The sequence below is a fragment of the Schistocerca nitens genome, chromosome 4 (assembly GCF_023898315.1).
Source record: "Schistocerca nitens isolate TAMUIC-IGC-003100 chromosome 4, iqSchNite1.1, whole genome shotgun sequence".
NCBI classification, from domain to species: Eukaryota; Metazoa; Arthropoda; class Insecta; order Orthoptera; family Acrididae; genus Schistocerca; species Schistocerca nitens.
The window spans coordinates 550,143,451-550,163,370 of NC_064617.1; the positions used below are offsets into that span (position 1 = coordinate 550,143,451).

General features: G+C 41.0%; 1 protein-coding gene across 1 annotated transcript in view; it reads right to left on the minus strand.

Annotated features, from left to right (window-relative positions):
* Positions 1-19,920, minus strand: part of LOC126252904 (juvenile hormone esterase-like) — a 126,299-nt gene that overhangs the window by 16,596 nt on the left and 89,783 nt on the right. Inside the window, exons 6-7 of the mRNA XM_049953880.1 lie at positions 15,141-15,291; positions 3,711-3,892 (exon numbers count right to left, since the gene is read on the minus strand). Coding sequence (XP_049809837.1) covers positions 3,711-3,892; positions 15,141-15,291 — 333 coding nt within the window. The remainder of the gene's footprint in view (positions 1-3,710; positions 3,893-15,140; positions 15,292-19,920) is intronic.

A 19,920-nucleotide genomic window follows, 5' to 3' on the forward strand; every position in this document is an offset into this window, starting at 1 on the left:
TTCACAGTAATTACTAGCTTTATTTATACAGGACTGGAACGGGGCAAGAAATCGTCATGGCCGTTGTTTTGCAGATTGTGCTGCGTACAAAAGAGACTTGATCAAATTCGACAAATGCGATGATGCAAATTGACAGTGCAGAAAAAACTAAAGTTTAATACTGTTCCTCTGATAAACGTGAAATGACAAAGAGCTATCGGAAATTATATTGTCTTAAAATTTTCTGAAAAATGCTTTATAATGTCGAAAGTTTAATTTATTGGGAGACTGAATCTCTTCACCATCCTTCTAAAGACCGATGTGATATTATGTCCAGGACAAGAGTCAAACAAAAGCAACGAACTATTTTCTGCAAATGGTAAGAAGACGTTCCGGACGTACCATTATTCTCTCGTTTTTTTTCAGATTTTTCCACGTGTATTACAAGATTTTTGCAAGTAAACAGTCTTTTTTTTCCATTTTTCTCCTAATTAACCTTGATGTTTCTGGAGATAGATATAAAACTGCGAAACAGTAATCCATCGATACCACTGCCATTATTGTATACGAATGTATCACAGCAGTCAAGGACTGCACAGGCGACTGCACTGCTCGAAATGATGGAGTGCTGTCTGTACTCAGTTCTTGTGCGGAACGTGACTGATTGGCTTTACACACAGCGTTTTTGGGGATAAGAAGCAGCTTCGTTTTCCAAACAGCTACGAATTTTTCTGTAGTATTACCTGTTCATGACATACCTTTATGTTTACTTAAGGTAACAATTGTAATTTGGGACTTCCTTTATGTATAATTTCCTGAATCTGTTTAACAAGGTGGAACTGGCCTGAAATGTTTATATCAACTGTGATTAAGAGCCCCCACTCTCGTAGATCTCCTTTGTAACAGTGCACTGGTGATTACGAGCAGTTCTAAATCTTTCGAAAAGTTTTTCTTTCGTCCGTTTGCGAGTTTCATTTTGTTGGATATTTCGTAGTTTTTGTAAATCTTTCTTCCATTTGTAGAATTCATGTTAAGTTTTTACGAAATGTTGCTGGCTATGCAAACTGCTTACGTTTAAACACTTCCTCCCCGCTCTGTTCGACAAAAAAGTTACCTCCTTTATTTCGTCACTGGAAACTATTACTGCAAGTGCTTACTTTCGGCTTGGAAGGTAGTCTATTTTTGTTCTGGACTTTCATTAGCGCAGCAGTCATAGTTCGGGCTACAATTAACAGAATCGTCTGAGTTATTTCCCGTTTTTTCTAATATTCGTATTTCCACAATATCTATCGAAATATCGACAACATTCGAGAGTATGTTCAAGAAATTAACTAATAATTAACCAATATGTAGATCTTCAGGAGAAGTAGCCGATTTCGATTGCACACAAAGGTTTTGCTATTTCATCTTTGCAAGATTGGAAACATTAATTGGGTTCCACGTTACTGCGAAGTTCTTGAACCTCCTCAAAGACAGATGCTATTAGCGACCACTGCTAATTATTATGAATATTTCAACGAGTTGTGATTTCTAGTGAATAGTAACTGTGTACAATTGTGCCAAACTATCAACAAAAACTGAAATTCGGTTTACAAATTACAATTGCGTCCACCGAGTGTGATGGTGCAGTGGTTAACACACTGGACTCGCATTTGAGAGGACGATGATTCAAACCTGCGTCTGGCCATCCTGATTTAGGTTTTCCGTGACTTCCCTAAATCGCTTCAGGCGAATGCCGGTATGGTTTCTTTGAAAGGGCACTGCCGACTTCCTTCTCCATCCTTCCCTAATCCTAGGGACCGATGGCCCTGCTGTTTGGTCCCCTCCCCAAATCAACCAACCAACTAACGCTCCATCAATCAAAAGTACGAGTTTGCCCACCGTGTTGCGCATGCGCTGTAAAACGAGGGTATACATTTCTCCCACTTGTAACAAATACTTGCAATGTGCCTTAGCAGCCAACATTTTGACAGTGTGTTTCTATTGGTGTATTCTTCCTGGGTATAAAATTTTAGGGCAAGTTTCGACACGTCAGATCGGGCCGTTCCCTTGTGAGTCACAAACGACTGATAAGACTAAAGGCATGACTATAATATACACACGATTGACAACCAACACTCCAGTTTTGAACGAACACGATAGAAACCAACAGTCCAGTTTTGAACGAATCTTAAAGAAAAGGACGATTCATTTGACGTCTGATCCTTCGAAATGCGTTTTCCTATATAAAATCCAAATCTTGACTTTAATATATAAATATTAATACTCGTTTGTTTCTTTATTCGTCTTTCGTGCGCTCCGATAGCATTCATTCGATAAGAAACTCTGATGAGTTGTAGTGCACATGCCTGCGAAAGTTTATGTAGGGGTAAGAACCACCTAACCCTTGTACATATGAGGGTGAATAGATGTCATAGAAAATTAACTCAGGAACGTCTGGAACAAATGCAAAAAAAAGTGTATATACATCCTATTGTTTGTAAAATTATCTGTATAAAAATATTTTTGGGGGCAATATACCGTAAGCAAGCTCAGAGGTGATGTGGTGGTGAGAAGAGATGCTGACGGATACTGGTTTCAAATCCGCTAGACTTAGTGGTGAAAGTCAAGATACCTCTAGCAGCCTGAAGACTGAGGGTTTGGAATGGAAAGGTGTGACATAAAAGCATAACTCAGAAACAACTGAAACAAAAGTTGGTATACACATGTGGGAGTCAGATACCCCTCCTACTGCAAGGGATGCAGTTGACTATGAGATGGAGTGACATGCAGAAACGTCCGGAAACGATCTTTCCTTTAACAAGCATGGTTAGAAGGAAATTCGCAACTGAGCTTATGCTCAGTCTCTAATGACATCGATGTCGATAGGGTGTTAAGCCCAGTCTTCCTTACCGTGCGACTGCTACGGTCGCAGGTTCGAATCCTGCCTCGGGCATGGATGTGTGTGATGTCCTTAGGTTAGTTAGGTTTAAGTAGTTCTAAGTTCTAGGGGACTTATGACCACAGCAGTTGAGTCCCATAGTGCTCAGAGCCATTTTGAACCCAGTCTTCCTTCCTTTTTTCCTTGAATTTGGGCGTCTAATTGGCTAACTTCAATGCTAATTAACTCGAACATGGAGGAACATATCGAATTTTTTTCTTGACGATTATCCCTCTGCACAAACTACCCTGCAACGCCCTTACAACCTTTTCAGGCTGTTCCTGACCAGCCTGTATATAAGTGTGAAATGTATGTGACGTATGAGTGCGCAAGCGAAGCCCCGGACAAATAGCTAGTCTTCTATGAATGCAATCTGAAAATTTACGCTATATGCAGAAGCATGTATATAGATCATTAGTGTCCTCCCATTAACCCAACGTGAATTTACGTGACATCTCAAAACAGAAACAGAAGTGAATGAATGTTGAACTTTTCGACGAGCTAAAACCGAAATGTGAATTGTAGAGTGATATCAATCGCGAAACTCATTGTAATTGCCTGTTTCTAAAACTGTTCCAGGTCATAACTTTTTATAACTGTTTAGTATTAGCATTAACTTGTGGATACGGTATTAAAATGTCTCTCAAGAAATAGAACCTTACACAAAATCAAACAAATCGAGACAGCGTACTTGTAGAAGGAACCTTAACCCACTACGTAGAAAGTAGGCAAGGCATCCTTTATCAATGAACTACTAGTCGACTTGTGAGACTTCCATAAAAACTGAGAAAATAGGTTCTGAATTACTTACGTTCACAAGAGATTCACCATCGTTCGCAGAGATAGTATCGTTGCCGAAGTAGAACTCTCTCAGCTTGAGAGCTGCTTCCTGTTGCTGCTCTACAGTCGAAAGATGCAAACAGGGTGCCACTGACTCGACGAACTGGCTGTTGAGTATCTCGATTTTCTCTGTGCTGTTCAGTATTTGGAAACCTGTAGGACAACGATAGATAAGTGTTTCCAGTAAGACAACGGTACAGATTTAACCACACTAAAATTCCCCTTATGCATCCAAGTTGCTGAGAAGAACAATATACAGGAGAATGGAAAGGAAAATTGAGGATGTTTTAGATGACGATCAGTTTGGCTTTAGGAAAGGTAAAGGCACGAGAGATGCAATTCTGACGTTGCTGTTGACAATGGAAGAAAGAATAAAGAAAAATGAAGAACGCTCATAGGATTTTTCGACCTGGAAAAAGCGTTCCTCGATAGGCAAAGGTGACAGGTGTTTGAAATTCTGAGAAAAATAGAGGTACGCCGTAAGGAAAGAAGGGTAATACACAATAAGTACAAGTGCCAAGAGGGAAAAATAAGAGTGGAAGACAAAGAACAAAACGCTTGAATTGAAAAGCGGGTAAGACAGGGATGTAGTCTGGCCAGGGCAGCAGTCGAACATTTTCTGTATCCAGAAAGGCCTGTACAGGACCTGCAACATGCGGTCATGCATTATCCTGCTGAAATGTAGGGTTCCACAGGGATCGAATGAAGGGTAGAGCCACGGGTCGTAACACATCTGAAATGTAACGTCCACTGTTCAAAGTGCCGTCAATGCGAACAAGAGGTGACCGAGACGTGTAACCAATGGCGCCCCATACCATCAAGCCGGGTGATACGCCAGTATGGCGATGACGAATACACGCTTCCAATGTGCGTTCACCGTGATGTCGCCAAACACGGATGCGACCATCATGATGCTGTAAACAGAACCTCGATTCATCCGAAAAAATCACGTTTTGCCATTAGTGCAACCAGGTTTGTCGTTGAGTACACCATCGCAGGCGCTCCTGTCTGTGATGCAGCGTCAAGGGTAACCGCAGCCATGGTCTCGGAGCTGATAGTCCATGCTGCTGCAAACGTCGTCGAACTGTTGGTGCAGATGGTTGTTGTCTTGGAAACGTCCCCATCTGTTGACTCCGGGATTGAGACATGGCTGCAGGATCCGTTACAGCCATCGGATAAGATGCCTGCCATCTCGACTGCTAGTGATACGAGGCCGTTGGGATCCAGTACGGCGTTCCATATTACCCTCCTGAACCCACTGATTCCATATTCTGCTAACAGTCATTGGATCTCGACCAACGCGAGCAGCAATATGGCGATACGATAAACTGCAATCGCGATAGGCTACAGTTCGACCTTTATCAAAGTCGGAAACGTGATGGTACGCATTTCTCCTCCTTACACGAGGCATCACAACAACGTTTCAGCAGGCAACGCCGGTCAACTGCTATTTGTGTATGAGAAATCGATAGAAACTTTCCTCATGTCAGCATGCTGTAGGTGTCGCCACCGGCGCCAACCTGGTGTGAATGCTCTGAAAAGATAACCATTTGCATATCACAACATCTTCTTCCTGTCTGCTAAATTTCGCGTCTGTAGCACGTCATCTTCATGGTGTAGCAATTTTAATGGCCTGTAGTGTATTGGAAACATCTCCCTAAAGTTTTTGGAACCAATTTGGTCAAATCAGAAAACCTTAAAACTCTCACCACGTTCGTTGGAACGTTAGTTAAAATAGAGGGCAGATCTGTGAGCAAATTTGCCGCTGCCCGCTGATCGTAAAGTACAACAATGTCAAATAAAATGTGGCGCATCGTGATCTGTAGCCACGAGCACCACACCTAGGAGGGTCCTCTCGTCGGAGGAAGTAGCCATGCCTCATTGGGACGTGGCCTACGAGAAGACGAGTAAGGAGAACGTCGTACCATCTGCGTGGCTGGAAGGGGGTACACAAAGGCAGCGTCGTGGGCTTTACTGGACGGAGCTTGTCTGTCATTTCCAGCCACTCACCTTCCCATCGACGCATGATGACCCTGTACCTCAACAGCGACACGAGAGCATGTAGGGGGATGGCACACTGAAGTAACCGAGAAACAGGGTACGCCTCCTTCATTGATACGTCCATGCTTTCGTTGGCACGTGCTTCCTTCCCAGGCACAAGTAGCCGGAGGAGGGGTCCTGAATGTACCGGACTACTTTTTCAGGTGGATACAAGCGTTGCAGGGGCTGAAGAGCATTTAGGAAGTCGGAACAGACGAAGAATTTAGCAGGAATTGCACATCTCACCTGCTCCAGCGCCCTCAAGATAGCGGATAGCTCGGCATGGAATGCAGTGAACTCCAGAGGCAATTGTATCTTGAGTGTCCCATACTTAAGGAACTGGTTGAATTTCCTGAGCAGCTCATCACATAATCTGGCACATCCGCGGTCTTTTCCATGACGTGTTCAGTAGTTTTGTGGCCGGAAAAGAGCACTGTGGCACGTATGATAAATAAGATAGTGATCTTGTTTCGACGTGCCTTAAAGCGCTTCCGTAATAATTGTGTAGTGACTTATTTCCAGGTGACAGTCTATCATTTACAGGCAAGAACAAAATGTCTGCTATATTTGTGACAAAGTAACGTTTGCTACTAGAAAGTGTTCAATTACGCCTTCAAGAGAAAAGGCATATTTCTTATATTTTGGCTGTAAGAGAGGGAACCAGGATAAAAATGGGCACCACATAAATTCTGCACTAAGTGTTTCTCCAAAATGAATGCACAGACGAATGCAAATGGACGTCATGCGGTATTTGGAGTTCCGATAATTTAGAGGGAGCCCACCAACCATACTACTGACAGTTATTTCCGTGTGGTTCCTCCTATGAATAAAGGAATTTCCTTAAAGAAAAAATCAACAGATGTATAACACGGTATACCCTCTTCGCCCTGTGCCTCTCGACAATCAACATTCTGTTCCTGAGTCCTCAGAAAATGCTTCTATGAGCTATGGTGAAGACAGCAGTGCTTTCTAACTGAACATGGAGATGACCTGCTCTCAACTGCCAGAGATGCATGCTTTTATCCAAGAACATCGACCTCTGATACGCAAACGGTTTTTTCCAAACTGTCCCGTACATTTTGTAAAACTTGAAAGAAAACGTCATATAAAAACGGAATAAATTAATCTCTCTTGGAAAATGAAACATGAATGAATACCACAACGCAGACTACAATTTCCTTCGTCAAAATACGTGTACACAAAAATAAGAAGTCTATATGAAGAAGGATTCAGATATAGACAAGGGGACGTGCTGTAGGGCAATGAAGCTGGCAGGAAAACAGCGCCCAGCAGAATTTCGCAGAAGGCCTGCTCGCACCAGTGCGTGGCACCACACAAGATGGTTCGCCTGGAAAGTTCATTGAAGGGGGCCAGCTTCGAGCCAGGCAACGGAAGTCACAATGCAGATTGTACTTCCAGGCTGGACAGGGCAACAGAAACTTTTGCTAGTGAGCTGTGTGTCGACAGGTGTGCATGCCAATTTTGGTAGAATCCGAGAAGGGCGGCTATTGTGGTCAGAAATGCAGGCAGTCAGAATTCGTCGAAATACACGGGGCATTAAGATACCTTATAGAGTGGAATAGGAACAAGGAACCTTTGAAATTTGTGAAACAAAGACACTGAGCTCAGGTTGTGCAAATCTCGATTGTTTAAGGAAGTGTAAAACAGCTACCACTGGTTAATATAAATAATATATAAGTATGAGTAAGGCTGTGCTTACAGAGATTCACTTTACTGACCAGCACATAAACATAGACAGAGAGAGGGACACAGGTTTGGAGCATCAAATACAACGAATTTTGTAACTAGTTAACCTATTGTTGTAACTGGTTGCCTGAAATGAAAAGAAAGGGTACCAGAATGTTTTATAACAACTTCTTACTGGTCGGCACTGACAGTACTTACCGTTTCATCCAACAAAATTACACGAGAGACAAAGCAGAGAAGCGAGTTTCCGTGTTGGAAGCGCACTGCAGAAAGATTCTTCTTCGGAGTTCAACGTCTAAATAGACAATCTCCTCTGGCAGGGTTCTCTTTATGAGGGGCTCTCATCTGGCTGAGCTGAATGCAAGTTGTTGACAGGGAGCCAATTACCGGTTTCTCAACCACTTCAGCCACCACTTGCCGATTACGGGTCTGGTGACATCCAGCCACGACAGCGAGGTGAACTGTAAGGAAGGCTGAGTCATTTTTAATGATGTTCAGTAACTTCAGTCTCCAGTTTAAAGATTTCTTCGCAGTTAGAGGTTCATCATGCTTTCAGCTCCAACCACAGATGCAAACGGATACCCTTCTGTAACGTTTTTTATCTTTATATAGTAACCTTCAGCCCTCGCAGTATCACTTACATGAATATAATTGTTTTATCTTGATATGTTCTCCAGGATTCTTCCTTACTACGTTCATCAAATGAAGTAAATGAAGCAGGCAAAAAGGAATAGAAACGTTTCAAAAATGAGATAGGCAGGAAGTGCAAAATGGCTAAGCAGGGATGGCTAGAGGACAAATGTAAGGATGTAGAGGCGTATATCACTAGGGGTAAGATAGATACTGCCTACAGGAAAATTAGAGAGATCTTTGGAGAAAAGAGAACCACTTGTATGAATATCAAGAGCTCAGATGGAAACCCAGTTCTAAGCAAAGGAGGGAAAGCTGAAAGGTGGAAGGAGTATACAGAGGGCCTATACAAGAGCGATGTACTTGAGGACAATATTATCGAAATGGAAGAGGATGTAGATGAAGATGAAATGGGAGATATGATACTGCGTGAAGAGTTTGACAGAGCACTGAAAGACCTGAGTCGAAACAAGGCCCCGGGAGTAACCAACATTCCATTAGAATTACTGACGGCCTTGGGAGAGCCAGTCCTGACAAAACTCTACCATCTGGTGACAAGATGTATGAGACAGGCGAAATACCCTCAGACTTCAAGAAGAATAAGTTGTCTTCAGTCCTGAGACTGATTTGATGCAGCTCTCCATGCTACTCTATCCTCTGCAAGCTTCTTCATCTCCCAGTACTTACGGCAGCCTACATCCTTCTGAATCTGCTTAGTGTATAGATCTCTTGGTCTCTGTCTTCGATTTTTACCCTCCACGCTGCCCTCCAATACTAAATTGGTGATCCCTCGATGTCTCACAACATGTCATACTAACCGATCCCTTCTTCTAGTCAAGTAGAGCCACAAGCTCCTCTTCTCCGCAATTCTATTCAATACCTCCTCATTAGTTGTGTGATCTACCCATCTAATCTTCAGCATTCTTCTGTAGCACCACATTTCGAAAGCTTCTATTCTCTTCTTGTCCAAACTATTTATCGTCCCTGTTTCACTTCCATACATGGCTACACTCGATACAAATACTTTCAGAAACGACTTCCTAATACTTAAATCTATACTCGATGGTAACAAGTTTCTCTTCTTCAGAAACGCTTTCCTTGCCATTGCCAGTCTACATTTTATATCCTCTACTTCGACCATCATCAGTTATTTTGTTCCCCAAATAGCTAAACTCTTTTACTACTTGAAGTGTCTCATTTCCTAGTCTAATTTCCTCAGCATCACCCGACTTAATTCGACTACATTCCATTATCCTCGTTTTGCTTTTGTTGATGTTTATCTTACATCCTCCTTTCAAGACACTGTCCATTCCGTTCAAATGCTCTTCCAAGTACTTTTCTCTCTCTGACAGAATTAGAATGTCTTCGGCGAACCTCAACGTTTTTATTTATTCTCCATGGACTTTAATACCTACTCCGAACTTTTCTTTTCTTTTGTTTCCTTTACTGCTTGCTCAATATACAGATTGAATAACATCGGGGACATGCTACAACCCTGTCTCACTCCCTTCCCAACCGCTGCTTCCCTTTCATGCCCCTCGACTCTTATAACTGCCTTGAAAGAGAGTATCCCAGTCAACATTGTCAAAAGCTTTCTCTAAGTCTACAAATGCTAGAAATGTAGGTTTGCCTTTCCTTATTCTATTTTCTAAGATAAGTCGTGGGGTCAGTATTGCCTCACGTGTTCCAACATTTCTGCGGAATCCAAACTGATCTTCGCCGAGGTAGGCTTAAACCAGTTTTTCCATTCGTCTATAAAGATTTCGCGTTAGTATTTTGCAACTGTGACTTATTAAACTGATAGTTCGATAATTTTCACATCTGTCAACACCTGCTTTCTTTGGGATTGGAATTATTATATTCTTCTTGAAGTCTGAGGGTATTTCGCCTTCTCATACATCTTGCTCACCAGATGGTAGAGTTTTGTCAGGACTGGCTCTCCCAAGGCCGTCAGTAGTTCTAATGGAATGTTGTCTACTCCCGGGGCCTTGTTTCGACTCAGGTCTTTGAGTGCTCTGTCAAACTCTTCACGGACTATCGTATCTCCCATTTCATCTTCATCTACATCCTCTTCCATTTTCGTAATATTGTCCTCAAGTACATCGCCCTTGCATACACCCTCTATATGCTCCTTCCACTTTTCTGCTATCCCTTCTTTGCTTAGAACTGGGTTTCCGTCTGAGCTCTTGATATTCATACAAGTGGCACTCTTTTCTCCAAAGGCCTCTTTAATTTTTCTGTAGGCAGTATCAATCTTACCCCTAGTGAGATAAGCCTCTACATCCTTACATTTGTCCTCTAGCCATCCCTGCTTAGCCATTTTGCACTTCATGTCGATCTCATTTTTCAGACGTTTGTATACCCTTTTGCCTGCTTCATTTACTGCGTTTCTATATTTTCTCCTTTCATCAATTAAATTAAATATTTCTTCTGTTACCAAGGATTTCTACTAGCCCTCGTCTTTTTACCTACTTGATCCTCTGCTGCCTTCACTACTTCATCCCTCAGAGCTACCCATCCTTCCTCTACTGTATTTCTTCCCCACATTCCTGTCAATTGTTCCCTTATGCTCTCCCTGAAACTCTGTACAACCTCTGGTTTAGTAGTTTATCCAGGTCCCATCTCCTTAAATTCCTACCTTTTTGCAGTTTCTTCAGTTTTAATCTACAGTTCATAACCAATAGATTGTGGTCGAGTCCACATCTGCTCCTGGAAATGTCTTACAATTTAAAACCTGGTTCCTAAATCTCTGTCTTACCATTATATAATCTATCTGATACCTTCTAATATCTCCAGGATTCTTCCATGTATACAACCTTCTTTTATGATTCTTGAACCAAGAGTTAGCTATGATTAAGTTATGCTCTGTGCAAAATTCTACCAGACGGCTTCCCGTTTCATATCTCTTCCCCAATCCATATTCACCCACTATGTTACCTTCTCTCCCATTTCCTACTGTCGAATTCCAGTCCCCCATGACTATTAAATTTTCGTCTCCCTTCACTACCTGAATAATTTCTTTTATCTCATCATACATTTCATCAATTTCTTCATCATCTGCAGAGCTAGTTGGCATATAAACTTGTACTACTGTAGTAGGCATGGGCTTTGTGTCTATCTTGGCCACAATAATGCGTTCACTATGCTGTTGGTAGTAGCTAACCCGCACTCCTATTTTTTATTCATTATTAAACCTACTCCTGCATTACCCCTATTTGAATTTATAACCCGGTATTCATCTGACCAAAAGTCTTGTTCCTCCTGCCACCGAACTTCACTAATTCCCACTATATCTAACTTTAACGTATCCATTTCTCTTATATATAATATAATAATTCCAATCCCAAAGAAAGCAGGGTTTGACAGATATGGAAATTACAGAACTATCAGTTTAATAAGTCACAGTGGCAAAATACTAACGTTAATTCTGTACAGACGAATAAAAATTGGTAGAAGCCGACATCGGGGAAGATCACTTTGTATTCCGTAGAAATATTGAACACGTGAGGCAATACTGACCCTAAGACTTATATTAGAAAATAGATTAAGGAAAGGCAAACCTACGTTTCTAGCATTTGTACTTAGAGAAAGTTTTTGACAATGTTAACTGGAATACTCTCTTTCAAATTCTGAAGGTGGCAGGGGTAAAATACAGAGAGCGAAAGGCTATTTACAATTTGTACAGAAACCAGATGGCAGTTATAAGAGTCGAGGGACATGAAAGGGAAGCAGTGGTTGGGAAGGGAGTGAAACAGGGTTGTAGCCTCTCCCCTATGTTATTCAATCTGTTTATTGAGCCAGCAGTAAAGGAAACAAAAGAAAAATTCGGAGTAGGTATTAAAATCCATGGAGAAGAAATAATAACTTTGATGTTCGCCGATGACATTGTAATTCTGTCAGAGACAGCAAAGGACTTGGAAGAGCAGTTGCCGGAATGGACAGTGACTTGAGGGGAGCAAAATAACTGATGATGTTCCAAGTAGAGAGGATATAAAATGTAGTCTGGCAATTGCAAGGAAAGCGTTTCTGAAGAAGAGAAATTTATTACCATCGAGTATTGATTTAAGTGTTAGGAAGTCGTTTCTGAAAGTATTTGTATGTAGTGTAGCCATGTATGGAAGTGAAACAGGGACGATAAATAGTTTGGACAAGAAGAGAACAGAACCTTTCTACATGTGGTGCTACAGAAGAATGCTGAAGATTAGATGGGTAGATCACATAACTAATGAGGAGGTACTGAATAGAATTGGGGAGGAGTTTGTGGCACAACTTGACTATTAGAAGGGATCGATTGGTAGGACATGTTCTGAGGCATCAAGGGACCACCAATTTAGTGTTAGAGGGCAGCGTGGAGGGTAAAAATCGTAGAGATGAATACACTAAGCATATTCATAAGGATGGAGGTTGCGGTAGGTACTGGGAGATGAAGAAACTTGCGCAGGATAGAGTAACATGGAGAGCTGCATCAGACCAGTCTCAGGACTGAAGACCACAACAACAACATCTTGACATGCATTCATGTGAATCACAATCCACTTCCCTTGTCTGGGTTTGACAAAGCAATAGCTTATTATTGCCAATGACTGTTAAACTTCTGCTTTTATGTGTAATAAATAATGTTTAATTCACTCGTGTAATAAACTAAGTTAATTGATATACCACTTTAATTCTGTAATAGGATAAACTATATTGTCATTGCTTTGGTGGATAGTGATTTAATTATTTCAATACAGAGCCACGTTAATATATTCCATCAAACATTCAATATAAAATCAGATCCCACCTCTAATCACAAAATGACACCGTGGGGGCTCAATCATCTCATCAGGTATCTAGAACTTCCAAAAAAATAAGGCAGAGGTTATGGCATCGCATTTACAACTGTGAAAGCATCTATATAACTCCGTGAAAGTTACAACATTTCACACTAAATATAAAGAATTTGAGCATGTTTTAAAACTCAGAAAAACTTCACATTCGGCGAAGACGCAATTAGTCTGATGCAGGCATTGAATATGAGGCATGTCATGATCAACGGCGACTGTTCATCGACGCATCGAAGAGAAATCTTCGAACACAAGTTTAATAGCAGTACTTTTACATAATGGAAACGAGCTTTCTTACATTCCTGTGAAGTAACATGTACAAATATGATAAACATCATGACAGGAGTAGACTACATATGATACAGTGTGGCCCACTACGCCTATTTCATTTTGTGTAGCTGTAGCTTAAATTTAACTACGATAAAGAGAAGCTAAGGCACCTGGGAGCTTGTTGGCATATTCATCGATAGGATTGTACAAAGTGACATATCTCTCGATGTCTTGGAGGAATCTAACAGAACCCGAGTCACACATTACAAACTTGCTGGCACTTATGTATTTCTGCTATCTCATACACAAGACAGATAAACTAACTTTAATTTAACCGTAGCACACTCGCTACCAATGTAAAACTCTATTGCACAATGTGGCTAAAAAACTATCGAATTATCAACTACTTCAGAAAATTCGGTCAAGAAAATTTACTTTAACTGGTAAATATTCTCATCAAATTTAAATAAGAAGAATAACAATAGAATTTATTAACAGTGCTTAAGCTCAAAGGGAGCTTTCAACTTCGTATTCTTACCCTGTTTATGATGGCAAGCTTTTGCCGTAATCGTGAACTTCTGAACTTCATAACTACGTCTACGTTATTTTACTGATCGAAAATTGTTACAACATCAGTCAGTTTCTTTTACAAAATGAGGATTAATGATCAACTTAAATCTATTAACATTCATTGCATTACATAGCTTCATTAAGGTACGCTGCTTGATGTCGTTTCCCAGGAGTCGTGGCTTCTCCCCGATATGAGAATACTGTTGATATGGGAATTTTCTCACATAATTCTTTTTTTTATAAACTTGGAAAAATTTGGGTTCCTTCATGAGGTCTACTGTTATTGCATTTACTACTGCGGCTTTGCGAAATCGTAGGTCATCTAAAGTTGTTGATCCATCGTTGTGGCTGTACAGTAAACAAAAAACGCTCAGCACGTATCTGGTTGAATTGCAGCTGTTGAAACAGATTGCGCAAGACGGCTTTGAATGGTCGCACATTGTCTAATAAATACCCTAACTGCACCAGAGCTTTGAATGGTCGCACATTGTCTAATAAACACCCTAACTGCACCAGAGCGAACACCAATGGGAAACATGCACCGGCCATTTACACCTGGCACCGACGGAAATTTTTAGTTTCGCCCCAAGTTTCTAGGGCCGGCCGGTGTGGCCGTGCTGCTCTAGGCGCTACAGTATGGAACCGCGTGACCGCTACGGTCGCAGGTTCGAATCCTGCCTCAGGCATGGACGTGTGTGATGTCCTTAGTTAGGTTTAAGTAGTTCTGTTCTAGGGGACTTATGACCTCAGATGTTAAGTCCCATAGTGCTCAGAGCCATTTGAACCATTTTGAACCAAGTTTCTATCTTCATTCGGTGGAGAAGGTGTAGTCTTGCGAAATCGGCTAAAGCTTTCCAAAGTGTCCTTTATTTAGTAAGCAGACAATCACTGAGTCAGCTTCGTTCTCCTGAGTCAGATCCTGTTTATGTTTTTCGGCTGAGCCCAAGAATACGAATGTAGTAAACTAGCCATTTATTGCATCCATTGCCACAGGGTTCACTGAGATTACATACCTAACAGCGTAAAGTTCGAAAAGCAATAGCTCGTTAATTCAAGACGGCCTATAGTTCCTTGGCAACACGGCCAGACTTGTTGATTTTCTTTCAGACACTGTATGGACAGCGACCGTTCTAGCCGCACAATTAATTGTACAACAACATATATGCGTTAGATCCGCAACATCTAAAACCAGTTATTCTGCAGCACACAATCCATTGTTCAATAATTCAGATAGGAGAGGTGAGTGAATGGCCGTCGTTTAAGCTGCTAGATACTAGTAGAGAAACCGATTCAATAACCTGTGCAGTTGTCTCACACTGGAGTAACGTAGATTGCTGTTGTAACATTGAAGTACGAACCAATCTCTCCGGAAGTGACTCCAGTCATGACGGGCACTCTATGGAAACGACCGTCGATGAGCGTCTGGACTGAAGACTCTGTGAGGAAGGCGCCTTCGAGGTTTGGTTCGACATGTGGTGACCATACTCCGTAGCTAAATAAAACCTTCAGCTGTAACCAAAAATAGCCATTAACAGAAAGTATTCTTTAATATCAGTGTAAAAGTAAGTTTTATTGGTTACGAGAAATACGTTTTATTCATAGGAAAGAAGTTGTGGTCTGAAACATATTTATTAAAAAGAAACTTACATTGGCAGATTAACTTTCTAAAGGGACGTGGGCTGTTACAACCTCACAAAGAACAACTTTACTTCGATTTTGTTACGGTTCGGTAAAGATGTATTAAATGACATGAGCAAAAAGAAGAAGAAGAAGAAGAAGAAAAGCTAAGTCGCACGGCCTTATTGACTCCAATATTCCAGTGATAGCGTCAGTCCGTAAGTGGGACGGTTTGTTATTCCACGTTGACACACTTCCTTCACAAACTGTGAATATTATTTCAGGATAACTATCTAATAAATGTCCTAGTGAATTTTCTTGGTTACACTCGCGACGTTAATTCTGTAATAAAGTCAGACCTTTCGAGAGTACCCACCACTCTCATTGTCAGGTAAGCAACTGACAAGTAACGGAACCATATGGGTGTAGCTGTACTGCCACGTCAGTGTAATTCACTTACTTGTTCGACAGTCAGTTGTTTAAGTGATAATGACAATGTCGGCAAGAAGTGCACAGAGAACATTTAACAAAGGAAATCGGTCGCGAAAGACTTCGTAGTTAAATTATCTAATAAATTTTGCTGATTAATGAAGCTTTATGATGAAAAGTGTTCGAACACAACTATGTAATATGGCGTTGGTCACTAGAGGTCAAGGGAGGCGGGAAGTATTGTAAATACGAAGCAGTTACAGCAGAATAGGTGGTCAGGAGAACTCAGTGACTTCGAACATGGACTACCCATTGCATGTTACTCAGGTAACAGTTTCGGGATCCAGTATGAGATTTTCACTCTGCAGCGGAGTGTGCGCTGATATGAAACTTCCTGGCAGATTAAAACTGTGTGCCGGACCCGAGTTCGAGTCTCGGTCCGGCACACAGTTTTTATCTGCCAGGAAGTTTCAGTTTCGGGATGTTTTCCGTGGTTATGGTGTGGCTGAGCGCTTGAGATAGCGCTATATGTGGAAGGGTATGAACGTATTTTGTAGCGTTACGTACTGTGAGCTGTAGAGGTACAGTTCTGAGAAATGATTATATTAGCATGACAATGTACCTTGTCACAAAGCAGTGTCTGTGAGGCAGTGCTTTGTGGACAGCACATTCCTGAAACAGATAAGTCGGCCCAGAGTCCAGACCTGAATCCACTGGCACATCTTTGCGTTAGAACCTCGACTTCGCTCTCGACCCCTGCGTCCAACATAAATACTTCCTCTGCTTTCCTCTCTATAGGAAAAATGGAGTGCCACCGGTCCACAGACAGACATCTCATTGAAATTGTCACCGTTGGAATTCAAGCAATATTAAAAGCGAATCGTGGACACACCCCATATTAATGTCCACTAATAGGTGTCTAGATACTTTTGATCACAATGTTTGTGTAGTGAATCTTTGTGTTGTTACCTTAGCGACCCAATGCCGTGAATGGATCAGCATATAAAATCTGAAGTGTCCTCACTTCCAAGCGGCACCGCAAAGATGTTTAGGTTTCAAATTACAGTATAGCAGCTAATAAAGAAGTTTATTTGTCACCTGTACTCCATTTATCAGTGCAATAACGATGATTATAACTTTCTTACCATTAGCATTCGAATCTGTTATCTTGAATCGAGTGCCAGTATAGCAAATGTGTGCACGGATTATGTTAGCTACGAAGGTGGGTGAGGATATCACAGTTTTGTTTTAGCCGATATTATTTTGATATAATTGTGTGATTCACTGTAAGAATATGTAGATGAAGTCACACATTCACATGAATTTTCTTGTAATAGCAGTAATAATAGTGATAATAACAGTAGTAGTAATTTTATTGAATTTACCTTGGATCACTCTTCCATCGATACTGAACATGTCATACTATTACATTATAAACAGAAAGAAAAACGTAATTCGTACATACAACTGTTTAGATTCTCACACTTCAGTTTGGCAAGTATGGAACAAGTAGCTGGTCGTGGCCTTATGTTAGGAACCGTTTTGAAATCTGTCTGAATTTAAAGAAACTGTGGAAAACCTAAATGAGGATGGCAGGATGGAGATTGGATCTCCATCCTCCCTAATAAAAGGCCAGTCTGTTTCAAATGGCTCTGAGCACTATGGGACTTAACATCTATCATCATCAGTCCCCTAGAACTTAGAACTACTTAAACCTAACTAACCTAAGGACATCACACAACACCCAGTCATCACGAGGCAGAGAAAATCCCTGACCCCGCCGGGAATCGAACCCGGGAACCCGGGCGCGGGAAGCGAGAACGCTACCACACGACCACGAGCTGCGGACGCCAGTCTGTTTAAAGCAGCATATATATTTAGTGTCTGTCTGAGAAACGTGTGTAGAATGGGGAACACACATGACATCAGCACATTTGATGGCATCATCGCATTGGTTCTGTTAAGTATTACAGATCTCAATACAGAATTTCAACTACATGTTGTGTCACTTTACATTGAGAAAAAAATTCTTTCCTCCAGCTTTAATATAGTAGTTACGTATAATATCTGCGTCGACTTTGATAAGATCGTCTACTCTTCGCCTGCCATCCCCTCTCTTTTTAGTACAGTATTCTCCCAGTTCCATTATGTACAACTGTCAGTCACCCTCCTTTTTAGTTGAGTAGGCACGGTTTGGGACATGATATCTAAGAGACTGTGCAAACGTGAGGATCTACACATGCTGCTGTGACGAGAGGCTGTCGTCGGAACAATGTGCTGCTGACAAATGTCGCCATTGAGAAGTGTGGATTTTAACAATGGATAAGCAGGCCACAGTACAACAAATTACCAGTCCATTCAATGCTGGACAACAACAATCCACCGAGTAGCCATACAATCCTCTTTCTACGATGCGGAAGCTGCTGTCATATACGTGTATAATATTTCAGTATAATACATGTATCAGCTTTGTTAACAATCTCTTCCCGGTTTATAAGTATATAATTAAAACATTGGGCATACAGAAAATTATGCCAGTCGACGAACTGCAGGCTTTACCCTTGAAACCTTTAATAGCGAATGTTTAAAGCCTGCTCATCGCATTGGTTCTGTTAAGTATTACCGATCTCAATACAGAATTTCAACTACATGTTGTGTCACTTTACATTGAGAAAAATCATCTTTCCTCCAGCTTTAATATAGTAGTTACTTATAATATCTGCGTCGTCTTTGTTAAGATCGTCTACCCTTCGCCTGCCATCCCCTCTCATTTTGGTACAGTATTCTCCCAGTTCCATTATGTACAACTGTCAGCCACCCTCCTTTTTAGTTTAGTGCTTCTATGTGTGGTATTGATTCCCTCCATACCAAATATTCCTTTAAACCTACAGCCTTGTACAGCATGTTCACCTCAAGTTTCAGCCTCGTGATTATAAAATGTAATTCACTTATGATAAATAATCAGTACTGAAACACAGCAATGGAACCGGATTTATAATACAGATTTACATGTACTTTACAGGCAAATAATGAAAACTATCGACAAACAGAGCATAGTTTACAACCTTAGTTCAGTCCTGATTGTCTGGAAAGTATAGTTCTGCACAGGTCAACCTTTTTGTATTCTTATTGGCCCAGTAGACAAACTACAGACTGATAGTAATATAGATCCAAATTTTTGACAGCATTGTTCCTGGCAGTAGATCCACTACAACGTCCATTCATCCAGTTCCACTTAGTTGCAAGAGTGTATTTGCTTGTTTAAATAATGAACTGCAGTAACTGTCAAACTTTATACCCTCTGTTAGATAACGTGTGCTGATTTGGAGAGCGGACATAAGAAGCCTGACCTAGTGCACAGTCACGTAGCAACTGAAATAAAAGTCTTATTATGAAGAGATACGTTTCGATTATTTTAAACCATCTTCAGTGGTCAGATTTTTTTGTTGCTTATTTGAGTCTTCTTTGTCTTGCACGTGTATTAGTTGAGTATTTGCACACAGCATTTTCACTTGACTTAACACATGTACAGTTCTTTGTTAGGAAGTAATACAGCCCTCTCGCCACTTTGTGTAGTTTGTTTTGCTACAAAACAAAATACAAGGTGAAAGTGCTATGTGTACATGCTCAGCTGATACACATGGAAGACGAAGAAGGATGGAATAAACAACAAAAATACCTGACCACTGAATATGCTTTAAAATAAAGCGAAACGCCTCTGGCCATCATAAGACTTTTATTATAGTTGCTGAAGACGTCAGTTAACCTATGTAACTTGTATATGTGCAACTGTGGAAAAATAGAGGCCGAAAACGAAGAGGACAAAATGTATGTGATGCCGAACGGTTATGTTTTTCATTGTTTGAAGATGAACAAATTAAGTTAAAAGAAGTAATTTTTATTTCAAAGAAGCGTCACAAGCTTCTATGATTAATGTGGTAGTAAATAACTACAACCACGCCAGGTACACTCTAGCAGTAGTCGAATGTTGTATGTAATTGTAGCTGAAGTAAGTATCTCAACCCTTAGTCCGACAGCCAACCACTAGGGTCACGGTCATCTTTCCTACATTTACGAGATGAGAGCTTACAA